Source organism: Macaca thibetana, chromosome 15 (genome assembly GCF_024542745.1).
Source record: "Macaca thibetana thibetana isolate TM-01 chromosome 15, ASM2454274v1, whole genome shotgun sequence".
Classification (NCBI taxonomy): domain Eukaryota; kingdom Metazoa; phylum Chordata; class Mammalia; order Primates; family Cercopithecidae; genus Macaca; species Macaca thibetana.
In genome coordinates this window covers 2,750,985-2,775,328 of record NC_065592.1, presented here as the reverse complement: position 1 = coordinate 2,775,328, position 24,344 = coordinate 2,750,985, and the positions used below count along the sequence as shown (strand labels likewise).

Genomic DNA, 24,344 nt, shown 5'->3' with positions numbered 1-24,344 from the left:
CACCTGTTCTGCACCAATGCCACCAGGTTCACCAGTGTTGCCAGAGCTGGTCTGTGCCGAACCAGCAGCTGCAGAGGTAGTGCAGGGCATGTGCCAGGTCAGCCTCCAGATGTGTGAGCAGAGGCAGCCTGGAGTCGTGCAGGCTGCGCCTCTGGGGACAGGTGTGTAGCCTGACCTTTCCGGATTCACAGTGGCTCCCTCGCCAAACCCCTCCATGCTACCCTTCAGGCTTGTCCACACCCCAACACCTGGTGACCACCAATCTGTTCCTGTCCCTCAGATTTTGTCCCCTGGAAAATGTCATGCAAATGGGATCACCAGTATGTAACCGTTTGACGTTTCTGTGTAACAGCACGATTGGAGAGCCATCCAGGTTGTGTGCCAATCATTTATTCCTTTTCACAGCCAAGCAGTAACGCGTCATGTGGATGGTTCACAGTGCCTTGGTCTGCGTGCCCGTTGCAGGACATCCAGGCTGTGTCTAGCCTGGGGCATTCAAGAATAGAGATGGGATAAGCGTTCCTGTGCAGGCTGTCTTTGGAGATAAATTCCCATTTTTCTTGGGCATATACCTAGAAGTATAATTGCCGTGTCGTAAGTGTATGTTGAACTTGATAAGCCGGGCCGGGCGCGGTGGCTCACGCCTGTAATCCCAGCACTTTGGGAGGCCGAGGCAGGCGGATCACAAGGTCAGGAGATCGAGACCACGGTGAAACCCCGTCTCTACTAAAAATACGAAAAATTAGCCGGGCGCGGTGGCGGGCGCCTGTAGTCCCAGCTACTCAGGAGGCTGAGGCAGGAGAATGGCGTAAACCCAGGAGGCGGAGCTTGCAGTGAGCCGAGATCGCACCACTGCACTCCAGCCTGGGCGACAGAGCGAGACTCCGTCTCAAAAAAAAAAAAAAAAAAAAAAAAAGAAATGAACTTGATAAGCCACCAAGCAGTTTTCCAGAGTGGCCGTGCCACTTTGCATTCTCCCCAGTGAGGTCAGGACGTCCCGGCTGCCCCGCATCCTTGCCAGCACTTAGCAGTGCTGGTCTTTTTACGTTTTGCCGCTCTGGGAGGTGGGACCACATCGTGGCTTGATTTGCATTTCTCTAGTGGCTAAGGATGCTGAGCGTCTTTTCATGTGCTAATTTCCATCTGTGAGTCCCCTGGGGAAGAGTCTGTTCAAATAGTTTGCCCATTCTTTTTTTTTTTTTTTTTTTTTTTTTTTTTGAGACGGAGTCTTGCTCTGTCACCCAGGCTGGAGTGCAGTGGCTGGATCTCAGCTCACTGCAAGCTCCGCCTCCCGGGTTCACGCCATTCTCCTGCCTCAGCCTCCCGAGTAGCTGGGACTACAGGCGCCCGCCACCTCGCCCGGCTAGTTTTTTTGTATTTTTTAGTAGAGACGGGGTTTCACCGTGTTAGCCGGGATGGTCTCTCGATCTCCTGACCTCGTGATCCACCCGTCTCGGCCTCCCAAAGTGCTGGGATTACAGGCTTGAGCCACCGCGCCCGGCAGTTTGCCCATTCTTGAAACTGGATTGTTTGTTTTTAACTGTTGAGTATTGATATTTCTTTATATTTTTTAGATACAAGTCCTTGTCTTTTTATCTTCATTCAGAGATCAGAAGTTTCTCATTTTGGTGAATTCTAGCTCGTCAATCATTTCCACTGTGGATGATGCTTCGGGGTCCTGTCTGAGGCTTTAAGCTTAACCTAAAATCATGAAGACCTTCTGCAGTTTTCGTGTCGGGTGCGAGGCTGAGACGGAGGGTGGTTTGGGTGCCGTGCGTGTGTGCGGACGACCCGTTGCTCAAGCCCCGTTTGTGAAGGCCGCTGCCTCCTCCGTTGAACGGCTGGTGCACCTTTGCCAAAAGCCAGTCGAGCGTGGCCGCGTGGGTCTGTTTGTGGGTCTCCTATTCTGTGCCATTGACCTGTCTGTCCACTTTCCTGAACCACACAGGCTTAATGACTGTAGCTTTACAGGAAGTCTTAAAATCAGTGTGATTCAGCACTGCTTCTGTCTGTTTGCATTTAAGTTGTATGTTTCTATATCGTCAAGAACTAGGGGTTCATTTTCTTGTTCTGCATTTTAACAAATGGCATATACTTTTTTTTGTTTTTGTTTTGTTTTGTTTTGTTTTTTTGATACGGAGTCTCGCTCTGTCGCCCAGGCTGGAGTGCAGTGGTGCGATCTCGGCTCACTGCAAGCTCCGCCTCCCGGGTTCACGCCATTCTCCTGCCTCAGCCTCCCCAGTAGCTGGGACTACAGGCGCCCGCCACCTCGCCCGGCTAATTTTTTGTGTTTTTTTAGTAGACACGGAGTTTCACCGCGTTAGCCAGGATGGTGTTGATCTCCTGACCTCGTGATCCCTCCCACCTCGGCTTCCCAAAGTTCCGGGATTACAGGCGCGAACCACTGCACCCAGCCCCCAAAGTGCTGGGATTGCAGGCGTGAGCCACCATGCCCGGCCTAACAAATGGCATATACTTTTAGGGAGTAGGTCTCCCCATCTCCCTCCTACCCCCGCCAAGGCTCTGCTGGGCTCCACCAGGCGGCCCTGCCACCCACCGACTGCCACCCACATCTGCACGGACTCCCCTGGTGGGGCTGCCTGTGCGGTCTCTGATGGTGTCACCTGGGCGAGTCCCCAGTGACACACTGCTTTGGGGTTGGGAACAGGGCTCGCCATCTGGTGCGTCCTGCTGTGGCGTTGGCCCGTGGACAGGGTCTCAGGGTATTTTGCCTGGGGAGGATGTGAGGCTCCTCAGAACCCAGTCAGTGTCCCCCGGGGAGTTGAGAAAAGTTACGGCAAGGCCAATGACACCCGATTTCCCTCCAGACCTGCACAGCCCCCTCCTTCCAACGTTCGTTCGTTCTTTCTGAGCGTTGTTATCGTGGTAAAGCAGACATAAGATGGGCCATTGCAGTGATTTTTTACGTGCGCGGTTCGGTGGTGCTAAGCGCGTTCCCACTGTTGTGTGAGCATCACTGCCGTCGGCTCCAGAACTCCCATCTTCCCCAGATGAACCTCTTGTCCCCATGAAACGGTCCCTCCCCGTTCCCCCACCCAGCCCCGCACCCACCCTCTTTCCCGCTTCCGTGGACCTGACAACTCTGGGGGCTGCCTGCGAGTGGAGCCCCGGGGTGTGTCCCTCTGTGTCTGGCCGCTTCCTGAGTCTCGTGTCCTCCAGGCTCAGCCACCCTGTCCCAGGCTCCCCTGGTGTCGCCCAGCTGGGAGCAGCAGGACCTGGAAGGCACAGTGGGGGCTCCTTCTCGGTCCCTGAAGGCCCCAACCCCGCGTCCTGGGCTGCATTTGTCGTTGTGTTTACTTCGCCCTGTGTGGTCCAGGGAGGCTGCCCACCTGCCCACCCTCAGTAGCTGGGCCCTGCTGCCCGGGAGGCTGCTGCTCCGAGCCCTCCCGTTGTGACCCTGGCACACCTTCCGTGCGGGGGGAGCTGTTGCTCATCTCCATGCAGTTGGCTTGTTGCTCTTCCCAGCTGTTCCCAGATGTCACCGAGAGGTTTGGAGGGCACCGTCCTGGCACCTGAGTTTCTTCACAGGGCTGTCGAGGGTGAAGGCGGCAGTTCTGCTACGGCGGCCAGTCCTGGGGTGACAGGAGGCCATGGATCCCCCAGTACCCAAGACCCAGGCTCAGGAGGGACCTCGGTGTGACTGGCAGGGGCCTCTTCCCTGCTCACAAGCCCATCAAGGGGCCTCCCGCCACTCTGGGAACCCAGCTCTGACCCTGACTCATGGGGCCTCTGCATGGCCCACCCAGGGGCCACCAGGGATGAGCCGTCCTGTCTCTGCCGTGAACAGGTCTCTCTATGGGTTCTCTTTTAAAGCCCAGTTGTAACTTGGACCTTGAAGCTCAGTTCCTGCGGAGGGTGAGTTGGGGGTCGGGAAAGTGGAGGCTGCGTGAAGACATTTGAAGCACCTTTGCAGTTGAGCTTCGCTCGGTGCGGGGTATTTTTAGCCAGCAGCAGCATCCAGTGCACGGCAAGGCAGAAATAGAAGAGGTTTTTTTGGCCGTTCTGATGCTGACAGTCTCTGGCTCTTGGGGAGTCGGGCAGGGGCTGGGGAGGGGCGGGCGTGCCGAGCACAAACCACTTCTGCTGTTTAGAAAAACATCTCGAGATGAGGTGGTTGTGGATGGGGAATTATTTCTGTTGGTGAACTCTTTATGTAAATGCCACGCACCGCGCTGCTCCTCTGCGTGTGTAATCACAGCGGGCTGCACCGGGGGTGGGGGTGCGTAATTATGTTTTAAAATACCACCCGGGTTGTTTTGCTGTGTTCCCTGAGCACCCGGGTAATTCTGGGCTTATCCTGCGGTGCTCTGCCACCCCCGGGAAATGCTACCTGACCCCTGCAGCGGCCGAGCAGGGGCTGGCACCCACCTTCGAGGCCCCCTTTCTGGCCTCTGTTCTGCCGCGGCCTCCGCTCGGGTGTCCCTGGGTCTTGGGAGGCTCCCTCTCCTCCCTGGGACTGACAGGTGCAGTGTGCACCGCGCTCATCCTGGGCAAGTGGTTCCCTGGGGAGGGAGTGTCGGGGTGACTCCAGGGTGGGTGATTTCAGACCCCGCGTGGTTCTCAGGAGTGGAACCCACTGTCTTCAGTGGGGCGCCCACTGTAGAATTGGGACGTGGGGTCCTCAGTAACCAAGGTTTCAGCCCCTCAGGGCTGGGTGGTCTGACCCTCCCTGACAGGCACTGGGTGCAAAGGTGACTCCAGCTGACTCCGGGACCCTCCCTGCCTCCTGTCCTCCTGAGGCTGCTCCCCAGCAGCCCCCTTGGCAGCCCCCACACCCCGAGGCTCAGCCACTCCTGCAGTGTTTTTCTGTGACTCTCCAAAGTGAAGGTCGTGGTTTGGAGAGACGGGGAACAGGGACAGCATGGCCAGGCGCACCTGCCTCTGAGCATCCTGGTGCAGCTGCTGGTGGACTCTGCATGGAGCTGCCTGCCCCGAGCCTGCTGGACACACAGGTTCCACCCCGCCCCTCCCTCTGCACACCTGGGACCAGCAGGTCCTGCAAGCTACCCCCCCCCGCCCCCCACCGGGGGACTTCCCATCTCACTGAGGCTGCCGAGGGGACCGTGCCCTGCCCTTGGCAAGCAAGGTCCAGCCCTGGGTGGCCTGAGGGCCTTTCCCACCTGCAGGCTGCCCTCGTGCAATCGGGCAGGTGGAGGCTGTGCCGTGGGGCCATCCCTGCAGGCCTTGCAGCTTGGTGGGGTGTGCAGGAGCCCAGGGCAGTGGGATTCCCTAGTGAAGGCAGCAGACTGGGGAGGTGGCCCTCTCAGGGCCTTGTCTTTGGTGCTGGGACACAGGAATGAGGGAGGCGGCGCTCTGCCCTCACCTGGGCAGGGTGGCTGTGCGGGCAGCCTGCCAGGCTGGGGTGTGAGGAGTGCCAGACTGGTGCCCACGGTGGCATTTGAGTACTGGGGGTCCGCTCAGGGGAGCTGATCTTCACTCTGGAACCCTGCTGGGCTTGTGAGGACCCCTGTGTGAGGGTGGGCCCTGTGAGGCTTCCTGGGACTCAGGGTAGCCGGTGGGAGGGGACAACAGGGAAGTGGGGACCCATGGGGAAAATGGAGCCCCAGGCATTGCTGGGCAGGATCTGGGGCCAGGGCTGTGTTTCCTCGGCCCCACGTGCCTGGTGCATGCTGGGTGTCCAGCACGTGGTTGTCAGATGAGGGGTCTCGGCCCTGGCCCTCCGTGAACACTCTAGAGGGGCTCTGTGATCCTGACAGCAGAGAGTCCCGCCCGAGGACCCCGGGGTGGCACCATGGGCTGTGTGGCCCAAGAGCCTCCGAGGGGCCCATCTGTGACGCATGGTGCCATCCGGGTCACGCTGCACAGCTGCAGGTCCCGAGGGTGCAGGGTCCCTGGCCATTGTCTGCCCCAGCAGTGGTTTGTCAGGAACAGTCCCAGACAGCAGGAGGGCTGCCCCTGGTGTTGGCGCATCTGCTGGCCTGGCTGTTGGCAGGTGTTTATGGAGCTGCTCCTCGTCAGGCCAGCGCGGTCCCAGGCCGTGGTCTTGGATGCACTGAGTCCCCATGTCCTTGCCTATGAGTCAGGTGGCCGTGGCCCACTGCCCCTTGCTGGGAGCTGCTGGGAGAAGAGTTGGGGGCCACAGTACCTGTCACCCTTGTCCAGCTACCCGCCTCTCCTCCACCTGGCAGTTTTTATGGCCCCAGAGGTGGCTGCCCTGCTGGCCCCACCAAGCCATCCTCCATCCTCCATCCTCCATCCTGTCTCATGCTGTACTCTCCCTTGGGGCCCTGAGCACTGAGCTGTCACTCCTGCCTGGCCAGCAGGCTCTGCATAGCACCCTCCCAGGAGCCAGCCCTCAGCAGCTCATTCCCTGGGCCTGGGCAGGCATCCCTTGCCTCACATCTTCTGCTCACTCGTTCACAGGGGCTTCACTGTGAGGGCAAGGCCAGGTGGGCAAGAGGGCACCAAGTGTAGGGATGGGGCAGGCTAAAGCCAGTCTGACCCAGGCCAGCAGGAGAGCAGCACAGAGTGGCCTCACCTGGGCCCAGGGAGGCAGAGTGGGTCTAACCCAGGCCCCAGGGAGCATGGAGGGCAGGCGGGCAGGCACAGAGCAGCCCAGCCTCCCAGATGCCCACCTGACCAGGTTGTTCTGGGCCCGCAGTGCAAGAGAAGCCTGAGCCAGTGCCGCTGGAGAGCCGCTCCTGCGTCCTCATCCGCCGCGACCTCGTGGCCCTGCCTGCCAGCCTCATCAGCCAGATCGGATACCGCTGCCATCCCAAGCTGTACTCGGAGGGGGACCCCGGAGAAAAGCTGGAGCTGGTGGCAGGTGAGGCTACCTCCCACCCATCTATTGTATGCAAATGTCCTCACTCATTCATTTATTATTTCTTTTTTTGCGGCGCTCTGAACAATGTACTCATCACCAATCAGTCAAAAAAAAAATCTTAAATTTCCTGTAATTTCCTTTTAGAAGAATGTGTCATTAAGAGAAGTTATTCAATTGAATTAATTTAGTATTTTAATTGAATCCCCTGGGCTGGTCACGCTCCTGATTGGCAGGGGCTGCAGTCGCAACGTGTTTTAATTTGGGTCACAGATAAAACCATGTCACGTATGGTTGCCAGCCCTCCCGCCCCCCGAGGGTCCAGTTGCAGCCTTTGGGGGTAACGGCTGGGTTCTGAGTGGTAGCTGCTGTCAAGGCGGGATCCTTCTGGCGGAACAAACACGTCCGAGTCCAGAAGCCTGTGGGGGCCAGGCCTCGCTCAGGAATGTTTACCTTTTGTGTTGGATTCCTTTGGCGTCATAGCTCCTTGTAGATTTTTACAACCGTTCAAGGAGAAGATGAGGCAGGCTGAAGCCAGTCTGACCCGTGCCATGGGCACCTTCTTCGGTGACTATTGGGCCATTTTCTGGGGATTTCTTCCTGGTTTTCCGGGAAGCCCCACGCTGGGGCCCTCAGGCGCTTTCCTTGGCCACAGCCTGAGCAGTTCTGCCCCAGCCCTGTCCTGTTCCTGTCCACCCCCAAAGGCTACATCTTGGGCAGCACGTCAGGGTCCTCCCTTCCCAGCAGGACGAGTGCCTCAAGTGTGCACCGCCGCCTAAGGGTTGCCAGTGGCCTGGGCTGGCCTCACCTTCCAGCTGCCAGGGACTTTGGTCCTCATGGGAGAGCGGCCTCCTGGGCTGCACCTGGCAGTGTTGGGCTGCCCTGGCCAGGAGGGGTAAGGGCCCACCTTGCTGTGCCCTGAGCCCTCACCCTGCCCCGGCACTGATTCTCGATGGGGAGCGCAGTGCTGGGCTGCCAGGGCTGGGTGGGCCCCTGGGGTTGGGCTCTGGGGCACAGGTGCCCACGTGGGCCGTGGTGCATCACATTGGTGTGGTCCTGGGAAGACAGTCTGTCACCCCAGCCTCCAGCAGCTGTGGCCTGTGTTTGGGGTGTGGGGCTTGAAGTTTATGAGCTCCTCAGGAGAGTTCCTCCAGCCCAGACCCTGGCAGGGAGGGCCTGTGGGAGCAGTGGGTCAGGAGACGGGCCATGCCAGGAGGAGGCCATGGGCACTACAGGCTCCTAGAAGCAGGCACACCTGGACATCAGTATCCTTCAGGACATGGCCTCTCGTGGTCATTGAGATTGGCCGTCCCCAGAGAGCGGTCCCTCCCCGTTCTTCCCAGTGGGGTCAGTCCTGCTGCTGGTTCATGCCCTCGCTCACCCAGACCCTAGCGGGACACCTGAGGTGTGGTCAAGTTTCTGAGGGTAAATAGCACAGCGTGGACCTCCCTGGCCACGCCGCTGCCCCGGCTGGTTTCCCCCTTCACACATACTCAGAGGAGGTCAGCGCTGGGCCCTGCAAAGCTCCAGCCATACCCTCCGGTCGGGGGATTCCGTCTCCCTCATCGTTGCTTGAGGCTCTTTGGTATCTGGGACGGAGCAGAAGGGCAAAGACATGAATGCTTCCCCAGACCCAGGGCCAGAGCCAGCCCTTCAGAGTGTGTTCCCACAGGCCAGGTGCCGTGCCCCACTCCTGTAAGCCCAGCACTCTGGGAGGCCAAAGTGGGAAGATTGCTTGAGGCCAGGTGTTCAAGACCAGCCTGGGCAACATAGGGAGACTTCATCAAAATTAACTGGGCATGGTAGTGGTACCTGTGGTCCCAGCTACTCAAAAGGCTGAGGTGGGAGGATCACTGGAGCCCAGGAGGTCGAGGCTACAGTAAGCTGTGATTACACCACTGCTCTCCAGCCTGGGCAACAGAGCAAGATCCCGTCTCTAAACAGCAACAAAGCATGTTCCCAGGGAGGGAGCTGAGCCCGGGGGCCACAGCATAGCGGGGAGAGCTTGGAGTTTGGGGCTCGTTGGGGAGGGTGGGGGGGGGTTCCGTGGCTTTCCCCACCCCCTGCTTAGTTCCATGTGTGATTTGGGACGTGCCGGGGCTGGCCTTGGCCGTGGCCTCTCCTGGTGACCAGCAGGTGGGACCTCAAATTGCTCCTCCCAAAAAAATCCTGGAGGCCTCCAGCTCCTCCCCACCCTCCCCCTCACCCCTCTGTGCCCCTCTTCGGACCCTAGTGGCCCGGGAAGGCCATGAGCCCTTTTTCTTTGTGGCGGCCACAGGCTCTGGGGTCTACATCACACGCGGCCAGCTGATGAACTGCCACCTCTGCGCAGGGGTGAAGCACAAGGTCTTGCTGCGGAGGCTCCTGGCCACCTTCTTTGACAGGTAGGTCGGGGCAGGGGTGCTGGAGGGCACAGTGGAGCTGCGGAGGGTTCTGGCTCCTTTAGCTGTGAGCTGCCTGATTGTCCAGGGTTGTGGCATTGAAAGTCCCCTTGCATTCCTGACTTCAGCCGCGGCCTGTCAGCGCCGGGACGGTGGAGAGGCTCCCGGGGAGCGAGGGGCTGTCTTTCATGGTCTTTCTCAAAGGGCCTTATGGATGCAACCCCCACAACAAAAAAAAGCAAAGAGCCACACTTACTCAGTCGTGCTGATGGGCTGACAGAACCCTTCCCGAGGACACAGCAGCTTCCTCAGATGCCCCCAGAGTCCCTGAGGACAAGGCTTGGGTCACCTTGCAGCCCCGTCACCTGGTCATCTTCTCAGCCCAGACACTTTTCCTTTGTCTTGTCCCTTAGAGGGTGGCTGGGCTGGCTGCTGCCACTGGACCACGAGCTGGGACACATGCAAACCAGCCAAGGGTGAGGCCAAGTGGCCTCCCAGCAGGGCATTCGCACGGGCGGGTCGCCTCCAGGTCCCCTCTCCGTCATCCTCACCCTTTCTGGTCCCTCCACCAGGAACACGCTGGCCAACAGCTGTGGGACTGGCATCCGCTCATCCACCAGCGACCCCAGCCGGAAGCCGCTGGACAGCCGGGTGCTGAACGCTGTGAAACGTAAGAGCCTGGGGTCTCCCGGGTGGGGGTCTGGGGCTGAGGCTGGGTTCGGATCCCAGCCTGAGGAGGACTGGGTGGGCCCCGGGGGTGCTCCCGGCCACCTGCAGCTTCCGTCCCCGGGGGCCGAGCGTGGTCGGATTGAGGGAAAGACAGGAGAAAAGAGCAGCTCTCAGAAGCCAGGTCTCGAGGTGTTAACGTTCTTGGTAGGTTTCCAAGTGTGATGAATTCAGCTGCGAAACTATTTTAATATGTGAAATAGATCTAATTTTCCTTTTTGAACAAAACCCCTTATTTACATTTTGCGGTTATTTTGAGCCTTTGCCATCTGTTCGGCCGGCTTCTGCCTCCCGCTCTTGGGCGTGTGGGGGCGGAGCCCGGTCCATCTCCGGGGCAGACCGCCGCCCCCCGGCCCGCACCCCAGATGTGGAAGATGCTGACTGCTGCCGGCTCACACCAGGTGGCCAAGAGCACAGCCTCCTGTGGCCCTCAGCCCAAGAAGCATTATCTTGTTTTCTTCCTTAAAAAAAAAAAAAAAAAAAACCTGTGAGGCAAATTCTGTTTTAGAGCAAAGGGGCCTTTGCATCCAGGAATTACAGTCCCAAAGCGTAGGGTGGCAGCCGCGGCTCTGGGAAGATTCTGGGAGGCACCAAGGTGGACATGGCCCCTGGGGCCTGCCTGTGGGTTTGATGCCGTTGGGAGGAATGGCCCGGCCTTGGCCTGGGCTCCTGCTGGATAAAGGAGGCGAGGGTTGCTAAAGTGACGGCTTCTGTCGCTCCCCTCCTCCAGGCTGGGACTGGGACGGGGACGGGGAGGGTCTTGTTATTTCTGAGAGGGGGACCCTCTGACCAGTTCCCGTTAGCCAGTGGGGCTAGGGAAGCCCGGAGAGATTAAAAACAGGCCTGAGCCTCACAGCTGGCGGACAGCCAAGGCTGCTGGGCCTGACCAGGCCAGAGACTGTTCCAGAGGAATGGGGTGGGGAGGCCTCCCAGGCCGCGCAGTGAGAAAGGTGACCTCTGGTCTTCTGGCTGAGCCCAGGGGAGCCCCAGGAGCAGCCAGGGAGGCTCATCCAGGGCATCATGGTTCCGCGGCCTCGGGGAGGGGCGGGCCCTCCCGGCAGGCAGGTGGCTGAGCTCACGCCGCCCCGTCCTCACAGTGTACTGTCAGAACTTCGCCCCCAGCTTCAAGGAGAGCGAGATGAACGTGATCGCTGCGGACATGTGCACCAACGCCCGCCGCGTTCGCAAGCGCTGGCTGCCCAAGATCAAGTCCATGCTGCCGGAGGGCGTGGAGATGTACCGCACGGTCATGGGCTCCTCGGCCGCCAGTGTGCCCCTTGACCCCGAGTTCCCGCCCGCCGCGGCACAGGTGTTCGAGCAGCGCATCTATGCCGAGCGGCGGAGCGACGCGGCCACCATCGTGGCTCTGAGAACTGACGCTGTGAATGTTGACCTGAGCACCGCCACCAACCCGGCCTTCGATGCCGGGGAGGAGGTGGATGGGGCCGGCTCGGTCATCCAGGAGGTGGCCGCCCCTGAGCCACTGCCCGCCGATGGCCAGAGCCCCCCACAGCCCTTTGAGCAGGGTGGGGGCAGCCCCAGCAGGCCCCAGACGCCGGCGGCCGCGGCCCGGAGGCCGGAGGGCACTTATGCAGGGACTTTGTAAGCGGAGCTGGGTGGCTGCGCGAGGGACCGAGTACTAGAGCTGCTTGCATGCGTTACTAATACAAACAAATGTGATCAAGCCACTTACCTACTGAACTGCTACTGTTGCCTGAGAAAAATGTGATTTTTATTCTGCTTGTATTTAAAATTGATGAAGGAAACAAATGCATTCATTATACTGTAAACAATTAGGCCACTGGCAGCCTCCTGTGAGGAAGCTCCCAGAGCTCCCTTTTGATATTCACAAGGTCAGTCTCCACGTGTAGCTTCCCTCCCCCTTCTCGGGGAGGGCGGGAGGCCGCCAGGCCCCTGGTGCCCAGCCCTGCCCCTTCCTCCCTGCCCTTCCTGCTCCTTCTGCCCGGAAGGCGAAGCAGGGGCGGTGGCCTGTGGCGGGGGGTGGGGTGAGGGCTGGGGTGTGCGTCACTGACCCTTCCTTCCTTACCCATGGAACCCCTCTGGGGTAATGGGGCAGGGCTCAGGCCCCAGGGCCCTAACTCCTCGTTTTTGCTTCTTTCTGAGACTCGGGGCCAGGCCCACCAGGCCTCCCACCTGTGTGGGGTGTGTGCACGAGTGTGTGTGTGTGTGTGCGTGTGCGGGGGCGTGGCGAGGGGGCAGGGATGGCTGTGGCTCACCCCTCGGGGGTGGAGTAAAGGGTACTTTATTCTGCCCCCTCACCCTGTCCTTGTTCTGCCCAATCCGTCTCGGCTCTGCAGCCCCTCGGTCCCCTGACCCCCAGGGCACCGCTGACCCCGCCTGGCCTCCCACTGTCCTGCCCGGGCCCACTGTGGGACGTGCACAGCTGACGGAGCCCACGCCGCCCTCTGCCGCCTCAGCCACTTTGGGATTATGCTTGTCTTGTTTTTTTTAGGTTTTGTTGTAATTTAGATCTATTTCATGTATGGTTTGGAAACTTTCCGACTCAATAGAGCAAAAACTTTGGGTGGGATGGTGTACCTGTCCCCGGCCCACCATGACTTGGGGCGGGTCATCTGTGGCAGTCAGGGTGCACCCCCCTGGCCCCCCGCCCAGGGCCAGGGACCACTCCTCTCCCACTGGGGGAAAAAGGGGGTCCCGGATGGGTGACCAGTATGTGTGAAGCTGAGCTCAGGGTCCGACCTGGGGAGGGGGGCTCCGCTCAGGCAGGAGGCAGTGGCCAGGGCTGGGCCAGGGCGAGAGTGAGTCCTCCCAGTACTGGGCTCCCCATCTGCCTTGGGGGTGTGCATGGATGGAGGCTGCAGGCAGGAGGTGGCCAAGATAGGTCTGGGCTGGGGCAGTTGGAGGTGTGGGCACTGGTAGGGGACAGAAGGTTAGGGATGCATGTTGGGGGCCAGAGACGGTGGAGGAAAGGCCCATGGAAGATGGGGCTGGTAGGTTTTGAGGCTGGAGTGCTTCCTTTGAAATTTAATTACTATTTTTTAAGTAGTGGGGGTCACAGACCATGTGAAGTCCTATGTGAAGTGCTGGTGTGGCCACCTACCCAGGTGCCTCTCCCATTTGTTTTGGGGGCCTGGGCCCTTGTCCAGGGGCAGCCGTCCTTCTGAAGTGTGGCCAGAAGAACCCCCCATCCCAAGACTTGAAACGTCTGTTGCTCACCTCTGTCCCTCCAGAACTCGGCTTCCCCATCTGCGTGTGCAAAACAAGTGCAGCGCTGTACCCGTCAGCACCCCCTCCCGTGTGCACACAGGCCGGTGAGCGGCGGCCACTCCCCCAACCTCCACAACCCATCAAGTGGAGGCCGCCCCCGCAAGGGGAGGACCTTGTGCTGCACCCTGGCTTGGGGACCTACAGGGTGTGGGTTAGACGCATTCCCACTGGGTAACCCCTTTCTGCCCCACAGCCCACCCCTGTGGCAAGGCCCTGGGAGACCTCCCGTGGGGCCGCCTCTATAGACTGCACTCAGCCCCCTGGGCTTCCTCCAGCCACGCCCAGCACGTGCCTGCCCTCTAGAAAAATAAATTGCTTTCCAGAAGGAGGTGGGGGACCATGGGCAGACACTATGGACACTAACCTCGGCCCCTCCACCCGTTCCTCAGGGCCCAAGTCCAGGGAGACCAAGGCCTGCATTCCTAGGGCCGGAGGTGGATCAGTGGTGCAGAGGCTTCTGGACCTCCTGCTGAGCTCAGAACCACCCAGCCTAGAGGGAGCCTCTCTCTGCCTCTTCCTCCCCTGTCTTGGGCCCAGGTGGGGTTGGAGCCCCCATGGGGCCCACTGGGAACCTGGACCAAACCTTCCTCGGAGCTGGGAGGAAGCGGGGGTGGGTAGGTGAGGTTGAGCTGCACTTCAGTTCCGTCTGGAGTTTCCTGCATCTGCCCCACACCCAAATTTGCACTTTAATTTGACCATCCCTGGGGGCCTGGCTGCTGACAGAAGGGCGCTCTCCGCCCTCCACTCCAAAGTGGGTGCCCCTCACCCTTGGCCAGGACAGGGAGGGAGCCGCTGGCCGCTGCCGGAGGCAGTGGCTGCACAGAGGACGCCTGACTGCTGCTCAGGCCTGCACAATGTCCCGTGGCCCCTTCCTCGTTTGTAATCGCCGTCTGTTCTGTTGTTCTGGGTAAGGAAGGCAAGAGCTATAGGTAAAACTTAAATAATAATAATTTAATGTGAATGGGTTCTGAGCTCTCCCTGCGCCCCGGGCGGGCCAGGCTGAGCATTTTGCACTAATGTGTCCCACGGTGGGCGTGAGTCGGGAGTGTCTGCGGACGTGCATGGCTGCTGAGCGGACCTGCTGTGTGCTCCCTCCGCGTCCTGAATGTACCGTGGGGCGGGGGCGGCGGCCCGGGCTCGGAGGGGCCTTCCAGAGTGCCTTAGCATCCTTTGATCATTTTTCCCAAGGAAACCAATTAAGAAAGCCGGACCCTTCCCTCCTTTGTTTACAAGATGACTAATTCCAGAATCCGGGGTTGTCCTGTCCTGTGAGTGTGACCCTGACTCATCCAGACCCTGTAGAGAGAGACGAGCCACTCAGTATTTATGAGCTGTCCGCACCTTTATCCCTAAGCCTGACTATTAGCAATACGCATATCCTATATAGAATCTATTACAGAGCTACGTTATCTCCGCACCTTTTAAGGAGGACAGAAGGGACTGGACTGTGTTGGAGCTGCCGCCTGGCAGGTGGTGGGCCTGATACCTAGCCGCCTCTCCTGCCCTGCCCTCCTCTTCCCCAAGGGGATGGGCCCAGGAGGCAGCTGGTTTGCATGCAGAGGTCCAGGAGGGACCGGAGGTGTGACAGATACTGTGAGCCCAGCAGGCCGCGCCTGGCTGGGTGCCTCGGTACTTGAATTCTGTCTTGTTTTCCGCACTGTGTCTGCCCACCCGAGTTCTCTGTCGTCACTTAACTTTGCATTGGATTTGGTTATTGTACTTTGCCCCTGAATGTGGATGAAGCTGTGGGCGAGAGGCCAGCAGGACCCGCCTGGATGTCCCGGTGTTGGCGACCGTGGGTCAGGGCTCCTAGAAGGTGGGAGCCAGCTGCCTGGCCTCCTTTCTCCTCCAGAAAGAGTCATTCTTTGGCATTTGTGTTTGCCAGGAGGAAGGCGGATGGTAGGGACAGAGGGCTGGTCGGCCCTCGGGGCTGGACCCCTCTGAGGGGACTCTAGTGCCTGACCCTGGCCTGTCCTCATTCGACAGCTGGAACTGTAAGCACTGGCCCAGTCCCCCCACCCCAACCAGCCGTGTACTGCCTGGGTTCCCCTCAGAAGGGAAATTTGTATGGAAACATCTTGGCAGCAAGTGGAAAAAGGTGTATGGCCCATGAACCAACTGCAAACTCCAAGAAACCTCGTCTGCCTCTGCCAGCGAGTCCTAAACAGAATCGAGAACTCGTAGCTGTCCTCAGCTGTAACTACTGTTTCAGAATGTTGCTGCCGCATAAATTTGTCATGTCAGCCAGCCGGCTCCGGCTCCGTGTGCGAGTGTGTGTGTGCGCGTGCGCACGCGTCTGTGTCTGTGTGTGCGCGTGCGTGCGTGTCACCACCGGAGCATTTAGGGCTTGGTACAAGATGTTTCTCAAATGGCAAAGGTTTTTCGTGTGTGTTTGTTTTGTTTCTTTGGAAAAAGAAAAAGAAAGGAAAATTATGCAGAATCGAAAGCATTCAGATTGGACGACCTGCTCGTATTCCGATCAGTCGCTTCCACTGTTAGCATCGTACACATGATTGTGATTTTTATGTCAAAAGAAGCCAAAACTTGCAATACTATTTTTAGCAGACAAAAAAAAAAAAAAAAAAAAGAAAAGAACTAAGTATAAAATGTATAAATATTTTTGACTTGAACATTTGGATGGCACTGGGTGCAAGTAGAACATCCATCCTTCGGACGGAATGTTTGGAAAAGAGAGACTTTTAAAAAGGAGACGTTTGTTTTAAAGAGTCTGTTTAGGGGTTAAAGTACTGTAACTCACGACTGTTAAAAAATAAATTTTCCTGTGCTGTAAAGGAAGGTTTCACAGTACCACTGAGTTAGATTTCAGCCACAGAAGATGCTTCGCTTTTTTTTTTTTTTTTTTTTTTTTTTTTGTCTTTTTTTAAGGAGGAAGCCTTTGTTTTGTTTTCCTAAGCCCTCACTCTCTTTTTGTGCTGTTACTCGGTAGAGTCAAGACTGTTACTTTTTAGCCATGGCTGACATTGTATCAATAACTAAAACTGAAACATCCAAAAGCGACCAGGGAAACAGAGGGCTTCAAGCGTGCTCAGAGCCGTTTCAGACAGTGGAAATCCATGACAAGCAAACAAAAGGATGTGATCATTAATTGTAAAGCGCTTTGTAAAATTCACATTTACAAAATAATAAAGTCAGTTCAAACCTAAGTTTCCTGGACTTGACTTGGCCCTGTGGGGTTTGGGGGAGACGCAGAGAAGCCAAGGTTGGGCTGTTGAAGGCGGGGTGGCCAGTGGTCCCCCAGGGGCAGCCTCAGGACCCCTGCCCCTGTTAGCGGCGTCCCCAGGCCAGCTGTCCACACAACAGGGCAGGGATCTGGCTGTGGGGTTCAAGGCCACCTGACCCGTCTCTTGCTCTCCCCAGTGTTTTACAAGGTGAGTTGGATGTCTGCAGGTATCTGTGTGCCTGTTAGAGGGGAGCCCTGTCCGGACCCCCAGGTGACCTGCCAGGACGGAGGGATCTGCTTTTCAGGGCCTTGGTTTTATCATCTGAGAAGTGGGGCAGCCCCTGCCTCACCTGCCACCCAAAAGGTGCATGGCTCCCTCTTTCCCTCCCCCTCCCCCCTGCCACCCCCTCCCGGGCCACGTCTGCCCCCAGGTGCACAGAGAGACAAGTGCAGGTGGGCAGAGCTGGGCCCACGGGATTGGCCTTCTCTCCAGCCCTGAGGCTGGTGTCCTGGGGTTCAGGCTGCGTGGCCAGCCCCACTTCCCTTTGCTCCTCTGGCGTGTCCACAAGGACAGGCCGAGTGCTTTGCAATCATGTGTCCCCCAGACCTGGGGTCCTGCCGGGCCCTTGATGGGTGCCTCCTACGTCTGGAAGCACTTTCCTCTGGACACCTGCATGGTGGGCTCCTCGCTTCCTGCGGTCATGTGAGGGTCTCGTCCAGGGGACCATCCTGATCACCTCACGGACACCCCTCCCTGGCCTCTCTTCCCCTTTTGCAGGGTTCGTGGCACCTGCTCTCCCAGAGGGAAGTGGTGAGTTTATTGGGCAGGGCTTCATGGCCGTGTTCCCAGAAGAGGATCCTCTGGGCCAGCACAGGGCAGCCCCTGATGTCTTAAATGGATGGATGTGGTTTCCACACGGGCCCCCTGGATGGAAGGGCCCCTGTGGCAATGCGGATGGTGGCTTGGGGTCACCCTGAGCCATTACCTCCTACAGGAGCCACATCACCACCCTGTCCCCACCAGGAACGCTCAAGGGGTCTGTTCCCTGGTGGGGGCCAGGAAACACGGAGCGTTCCGGTCCCCATCCCACCACCAAGTCCAGCCTCAAGCTGCCAGGGTAAGTGCGTCTGACTCAACTTCCCTGGAGAAGGAGCAGAGCCGCCGGCTCTCAGGACTGTCCTCCTGCCCTGGGCTTTCAGTGTCATCCTCCTGGAGAAGGAGCAGAGCCGCCGGCTCTCAGGACTGTCCTCCTGCCCTGGGCTTTCAGTGTCATCCTCCTGGAGAAGGAGCAGAGCCCCCGGCTCTCGGGGCCGTCCTCCAAGGCAGGGTTTGTTTTCAGGGCTGGTCTGGCCACCCAGCCCCGCTCCTCCAGGCCGACTCTGCTCTAGACAAGTGGCACGTGCCCGCCCCACCTGGCCTATTCATTCACCTGCACGGGGTGGACTTGGCAGACGCTGAGTGTCCAGGCACCTGCCTGGCTGGTGGGGAGCTTGGTGAGGACAGGCAGCTTGGATGCACACCTGCAAGACCCCAAATGCCCCACCCAGGTGGGTTCCAGGCCACCCCAGCAGCCAGGACTGCTGAGGTCTGGGCAGCGTGGTGAGGGGAAGAAGGGTCGTGGAGAATGCCCCAGCTCTGCTCAAGAATCCCGCCACTCTGGGAGGGGGCCCACCCAGCCCAGCCAGCCCAGCCCAGCCCTTCTCCCCCGAGTCAGCCCTGGTTTTCCAAGGAGGAGGGGGAGCCAGGCACCTGCTGCCCATCCCATCCCATGTCCCGTATCCCCCATCCCCCGTCCTTCCAGTGGCTGCCTCGCCCTTGCAGCCCCCACAGAAACCGGCTGAGGCATCAGGGCACCTCCCCCTCCTGGTGCCCCTTTGTCAGTTTGGACAGGAGGGTGCTGCGTCAGCAGGACCCACGGCTTTGTCCCCGGCCCTTTGCACTTCGGCACAAAAGGGTCAGGAGCCCTGGGTGGAGGAGGGGCCCGGGAGGGAGCTGAGCCCAGAGTCTGGGGAGGGAAGGGCGCCTGCGGGGAGCCTGAGGGGCTGGGATGGGGCCCTGTGACCTCCCTCACTCCTGAGCTGCTTTGGGTCACGCGTGCCTTCTGGCACCCGTGGGATGGACAGACCCCACTCTGATGAGAGGAAGGCTTCCCGGGCTGCCAGTGAGAGCACCCCTGCCTTCACCCGCCTCCCGGCCTGATTCTGCTGTTACCCAGGGGCTGGGGCATGTCCAGCCCTGCCCTGTGCCCGTCCCACCAGGCAGCCTGTGAGGAGTAGGCTGGCCGGACATTCTGTTTGGCGGTGGACACAGGCCTCTTGGGGAGGAACCATGGTGCGGGCGGGGGGAGTTTTACGGGTAAAGGGAAGGAGGGCGGGGCCAGCAGGTTAGGGGCAGAGGGCCCCTAGCTGCTCGCCTGGAATGGCTGACCCTGCCGTGGGTTACTGTGGCCCTCAGGCCAGGACTCTCTCTGGTCTCAAAGACTGGAAGATGTCTGGCAGTGGGCACCTCAGGCCAGAAGAAGAGTCCGGGGGCAGGAAGGGGGGTGGGGTGGGTGGGGGGAGGATGGAGCCTCATCTGCCCGCCCACAGGCACCCGGCTCCCATGACCTCTTGATCACTGGGGGCGCCACGTGGGTCTGAGCACACGGGTGAGGGGCAGGAGGTAGATTGAGTGGTGGGGTGTCCATGGGTTCCATGGGCTGTAACAGAGTTGAGGGGTAGAGAGGCTTGGAGAGGGCTGCATCCCCACCCTCATGTTGAGGGCCTGAGGCCACACCCTCCCCTTGGGGCTCCCTGGGGATCTGGGGCCATCCTGGAGGGCTGGAGCTGGGAGCGGGTAGAGGAAGCCTGGGGTGGGGTTTGGGGGAACTCCAGGTAGCCCCACTGGAAATGCGGCAGAAGTGAGCTGAGGGTTGGGCTTCCAGAGGGAGTGGGGAGCCGCTGTGGAGGGGTCCGCCTGGTGCCTGGGACCCCACCAGGCTGAGGGAGGCGATCTGGGTGGGCCAAGGGTACTGAGCAGGGCTGGAGGTGGGAAGGTTCCCAATGATAAGTCCCCACCCACCCTCTCCAGGGCCTCTCTCGCAGGCAGGGCTCAGCTGGCTGCGGAAGGCTTGGGGGCCCAGAGAGAGAGGAGTTTGGGTGGGGTGCACAGACCTCTCAGTGAGCAAATAGCCAGGCTGAGCCACCAAAGGAACTGGCTCTCTGCCAGGTACCATTCCCACCCACCCTCAAGACCCAGGCTGGGCAGAGCGGGCGTCCTGAGCTGGGGGCAGGGGCCTTGAGATGGGGCCAAGGCTGAGATGTGTGGCTGGCTGCCAGCTCTAGCAGGTAAGATGAGGCAACCCAGGGAGGTCACTATGTGTCCCTCTGGCCCCCGTAGTCGGGCAGGTTCTGAAATGGGGCTCCCTGAGCACCAGCGCCAGGTGCCTGCCCTGGCACCAGGAGGCAGCTCTCCCTCGCACAGGAGCTTCAGGGTGCCCCCCTCCTTCCAAGCCAAGCCCCTGAGAAGCCAGCTCCATGGTGCCCATCCCTCGCCCCCCTCAGCCCCTCTTCCTGGAGTCCTCTTGAGGCCAAAACTAGGCTTCCTCTCAAGGAAGCAGCCGTGGCCCCCAGCTGTGGGCCGCACTCAGGAGGGAGGGAGGGAGGGTCACACGGGACAGTCAGGAGGCAGAGGGACAGAGGGACAGCCTCAGAGGTCCTGAGCACGTGTCTTCATCCCCCACTCCTCCTCCCCTCCAGCTGGGAGGCTCCAGCAGCCCAGGAATGTCCACAGCTCTGGCTGCCCACTGGGGCGCTGGTTCCCCAGCTGTCCCATGTCCCTCGTCAGTCGGCCAGGACCGTTCCGGGAGACCAGCGCTTCTCAGTGACTTCTCATCGAAGGGGCTCTGGGACAGACACGACCCGGTTCAAGGTCGGGCTTGGGGCCTGTGAGCTGGTGAGAGGGCACGTCTTTCCAGGCACCTCAGCCCAGGGGTGGCCCCGGAACTGGGATCCCAGCCCAGGGTTGAGGTCTCCTACCAACCACACCCACATGTTGAGGTGCCACCTGTCCCTTCACCTCGCCCCACCCCCACCACGAGGGGCTTCCTCTGCTCTCCTCCAAGGAGGGACGGATTGGGCTGTTTGGCCCTGTCCCTCAGGGGGCAGGGTGACATGGAGGTGGCTCTTTGGGAAGGGTGACAGTAGCAGTGGCAAGAGCATGCACACTGGCCAGTCAAGCTCAGGACACCTCTGAGGGAGTCAGCACCAGAGCTGGGGTGGGCCCCGGGCTCAGCCAGGCCGTCCCGAAGGCAAGGAGTCCTCCCTGCGGTGCCCTCAGACCAGCCTGGCTGCAGCTGGGCAGGTGGAGTCCTGCCAGATCAGGGTCCCTGGGGAGAAGCACTCTGGCAGCCCCAAAGACCCTGCAGGACCCCACGGTCACGGCAGTGCCCCTTCCCACTGCCCAGAGGTGCAGCCGCCCAGAACCCATGAAGATGACGACCTGCAAACAAAGTCCGTTTGCCAAGTGCAACATGAAGCACCCTAAAACAGGGATGCACCCCAAGGGCACGAGGCTCCGTGAGGGGAGCCAGGCTGACAACTCCCTCCTGCAAGGGTCCACTTCGTGAGGTGCCCTGTCACCAAAATCACGGAGACAGGAAGGATGGAGGGGCCCGGCTGTGGGTGCAGGATCCAGTGTTTCGTGGGGGTGGAGCTTCAGTTGGGGAAGATGGAGGGTTCTGCAGACGAGGGTGATGGCTGCACGACAAGGTGACTGTGCTCAGTGCCACTGAGTCGTGCACTGAAAAATGGCTAAAATGGTGGATTTAGACATAGCCGGGCGCAGTGGCTCATGCCTTGTTAGTGCACAGATCTGGCTCTGGGGGTCTGGCGTGGGCCTGGACTCTGCCTTCAACATCCTGGCCACACAGTGAAGCCGTAAGGGCATCCCTTCTGCCCGGAGAGGTCGGCCCACACTCTCTGGTGGAGAGACCTGGCTTTTTCCTCATGCAGCACAGACTTGTGTGCAGAGACTACACAGACCAAAAATTGCACACTCGCTGCCTCCGGCGTTTGTTGTCTGCAGGCCTCGTCCAGATCGGGGTGCTCCGAGCATCTTTGCTCAGCTTCCCTTTGCCGGGCTCATGGGAGCGCTGGGGTGGAGGTGTCCTCACTGCCTGCCCGAGAGGCATCCACGGTCCTCGCTGGAGATGTGCCCGTATGCCACCCCCTTACCAACACTGGGGCTTACGAATGGTTTCCTTTTTTACCAGATGGATGAGTGTTTAAAAAAAAAAAAAAAAAGGCCGGACGCGGTGGCTCAAGCCTGTAATCCCAGCACTTTGGGAGGCCGAGACGGGTGGATCACGAGGTCAGGAGATCGAGACCATCCTGGCTAACACGGTGAAACCCCGTCTCTACTAAAAAATACAAAAAACTAGCCGGGCGAGGTGGCGGGCGCCTGTAGTCCCAGCTACTCAGGAGGCTGAGGCAGGAGAATGGCGTGAACCCAGGAGGCGGAGCTTGCAGTGAGCTGAGATCTGGCCACTGCACTCCAGCCTGGGCGACAGAGCGAGACTCTGTCTCAAAAAAAAAAAAAAAGAAAAGAAAAGAAAAAGAAAAAAAACCTTCTTCTGACCTGTATGGTAGCAAATCTCAGTCAGCGGTTGCACTCCCACGTCCACAGCCATCCTGTGCCTGTCCCGGCCACATGCATGCTTCTCCTTGTTCACCACGGAGCCCTGTACCATTCCTGCAGGCCTTCCCAGCTCACTGGGTCTCTGTGGCTGTCACATTGCTGTGGGGTGGGCATTGGCCCGAGAGAAGTTCTGAGTTTCTCTTTTTATTTATTTATTTATATTTTTTGAGACACAGTTTCGCTCTTTCACCCAGGCTGGAGTGCAGTGGCACGATTTCGGCTCACTGCAACCTCCGCCTCCCAGGTTCAAGTGATTCTCCCACCTCAGCCTCCCAAGTAGCAGGGATTTCAGGCGCCCGCCGCCATGCCTGGCTAATTTTTGTATTTTTAGTAGAGATGGGGTTTCACCATGTTGGCCAGGCTAGTCTCGAACTCCTGACCTCAGGTGATCTGCCTGCCTCGACCTCCTAGTGTGCTGGGATTACAGGCGTGAGCCACCACGCCAGGCCTGAAGTTTGGAGTTTCTATATCCACTCATCTGGCATCCTCCTCCGAGGATGCGTTTTTCTCTTTGACGCTGGCACCTGAGATCTGGGTCTGCTGATAACGGGGTTTCGGAAGCCTTGGCTGGTCGGGTTGCTGAGCAGGGGAGGACAAAGCACCCTGGGGCCCGGGGCATGGCTGGGCCGCCCCTGCCTGGCTGCTGACAGTGTGGGCCTCACTGCCTCCCAGCCTCTGCCTTGCTTATGGCATTTGCACTAAAACCATTTCCCGGCCGGTGGCTCATGCCTGTAATCCCAGCACTTTGGGAGGCCGAGGCAGGCATATCACTTGAGGTCAAGAGTTTGAGACCAGCCGTAGTGAAACCCCATCTCTACCAAAAATACAAAATTAGCTGGGCGTGGTTAGGCAACCGGGAGGCAGAGGCTGCATTGAGTCAAGATCACACCACTGCACTCCAGCCTTGGGCAACAGAGCAAGACTCCATCAAAAAAATATAAAAATAAAAATAAATAAAACTATTTCCCATCCCCCCAGAGCTGCCCGCAGTGGAGGGATGGGAAGAGAGAGGGTCCCACTGCCTGGGGGCAGGGCTGCTCTAGGCCCATCTCTGTGCCACCAGAGGCCAAGTCACAGCAGAGCCGCTGCAGGGGCCTTGGGGGCACCAGCAGTCTGCTTGCCCCGGAACAGCCAGGCATGACCACAGAGTCGGAGATTGGTGACTGGATTTGGCATCAGCAGGGACAGGGGGCCCATGACAGAGGCCCCGGGGCTGGGGGAGGTCCCTGGGTAGCACCTGTCTGTTCTGGTTTCAGTTTCTGGAATCAGAGTCTTGAGGCTGTGAGAACTGGCAGCCGCAGCCGAGGGCCAGCAGGGGCATCCCACGCTTTTTGTGAACGAGGCCTGGGGAGCCCTGCTCCCAGCTGGCATCTCACCTGGCATGTGAACGATGTGAGCGTGTGGCACTTCCAGTGCCAACCTAGCCCAGGTGCTGGCCAGGGGGCAGGAAGCTGATGACAGTGTCCCTCCTCCATGGTAACAGTGGCTGTGGCAGAAAGAGGCCCCCAGGCCCGGGCACACAGAGGGGCTGGCAGGATTCTGGAGCCGGCCCAGAGGCACCTGTGCCACCCTGGAGTGGCGGGGCTGGCAGCCTCGGTTCCTGATAGCGCCAGGGGAACCCACAGAGGCTCCTCCTGCTCCTCCTGGTTCTCTGTATGCCCACCCCACCGGGCTCCAGCTTCTCGCACCCAGGGGAGGAGGAATGGGGGTCACCTCCCGTCAGAGTCCCTGGCTTGGGAGCCACTGTGGTCAGTCGTGAAGCTTTGAGGGAGTGCTGCATTGGCTTTAAAACTCAGGCTCCCTCTGATGGGACAGAGGAGGAGACACCTGGAGACCCCATCACTCCACCCACAGGTGTGGTCACCCAGGAAGGCCTGGATAGTCCCAGGAGGTCCCCCATCTGCACAAGGCACCCCCCTAAGTTGTTCCAGCATCTGGGAGCACCACCTGAGGGTGCAGGTGGTGGGGCCAGGCCAGGAGCTGGGCGGCAGGGATCCTGGGGCCTTGGGCAGGCCACCCCTCTCCTCGCCCACCTGAAGGAGGCTGAGTATGTATGTCCCTGCCAGCCCTGATGGGCTTCGGGTCTGTCCCTCCACACAGATGCCAGGAACCACAGGGCCCTGGACAATCACAGCCTCAGGACCACCCCCTCCTTCTTGTGCCCCCAAGGCGGTGGTCCGAGCAGACCCAGAAACAGCCTAAACAGAGCTGACTCTGGGGTCAGCCCATGTGGAAACTCCAGGGGCTTCAGTCCCGGGCTAGAGTGTGCAGAAGGAGGAACCAGCCAGCTCCACGCTGGGCCACAGCCAAGAGGAGAAGCCGGGA

The 24,344-nt window shown here is 59.5% G+C and overlaps 2 protein-coding genes across 2 annotated transcripts in view; both read left to right on the top strand.

The window, feature by feature from the left end:
• Positions 1-16,325, top strand: part of NACC2 (NACC family member 2) — a 52,317-nt gene extending 35,992 nt beyond the window's left edge. Inside the window, exons 2-5 of the mRNA XM_050760052.1 lie at positions 6,644-6,808; positions 9,084-9,189; positions 9,759-9,856; positions 11,010-16,325. Of these exons, the coding sequence (XP_050616009.1) occupies positions 6,644-6,808; positions 9,084-9,189; positions 9,759-9,856; positions 11,010-11,518 (878 nt within the window). The 3' untranslated portion in view covers positions 11,519-16,325. The remainder of the gene's footprint in view (positions 1-6,643; positions 6,809-9,083; positions 9,190-9,758; positions 9,857-11,009) is intronic.
• Positions 1-24,344, top strand: part of UBAC1 (UBA domain containing 1) — a 287,889-nt gene that overhangs the window by 199,348 nt on the left and 64,197 nt on the right. The window lies entirely within an intron of this gene.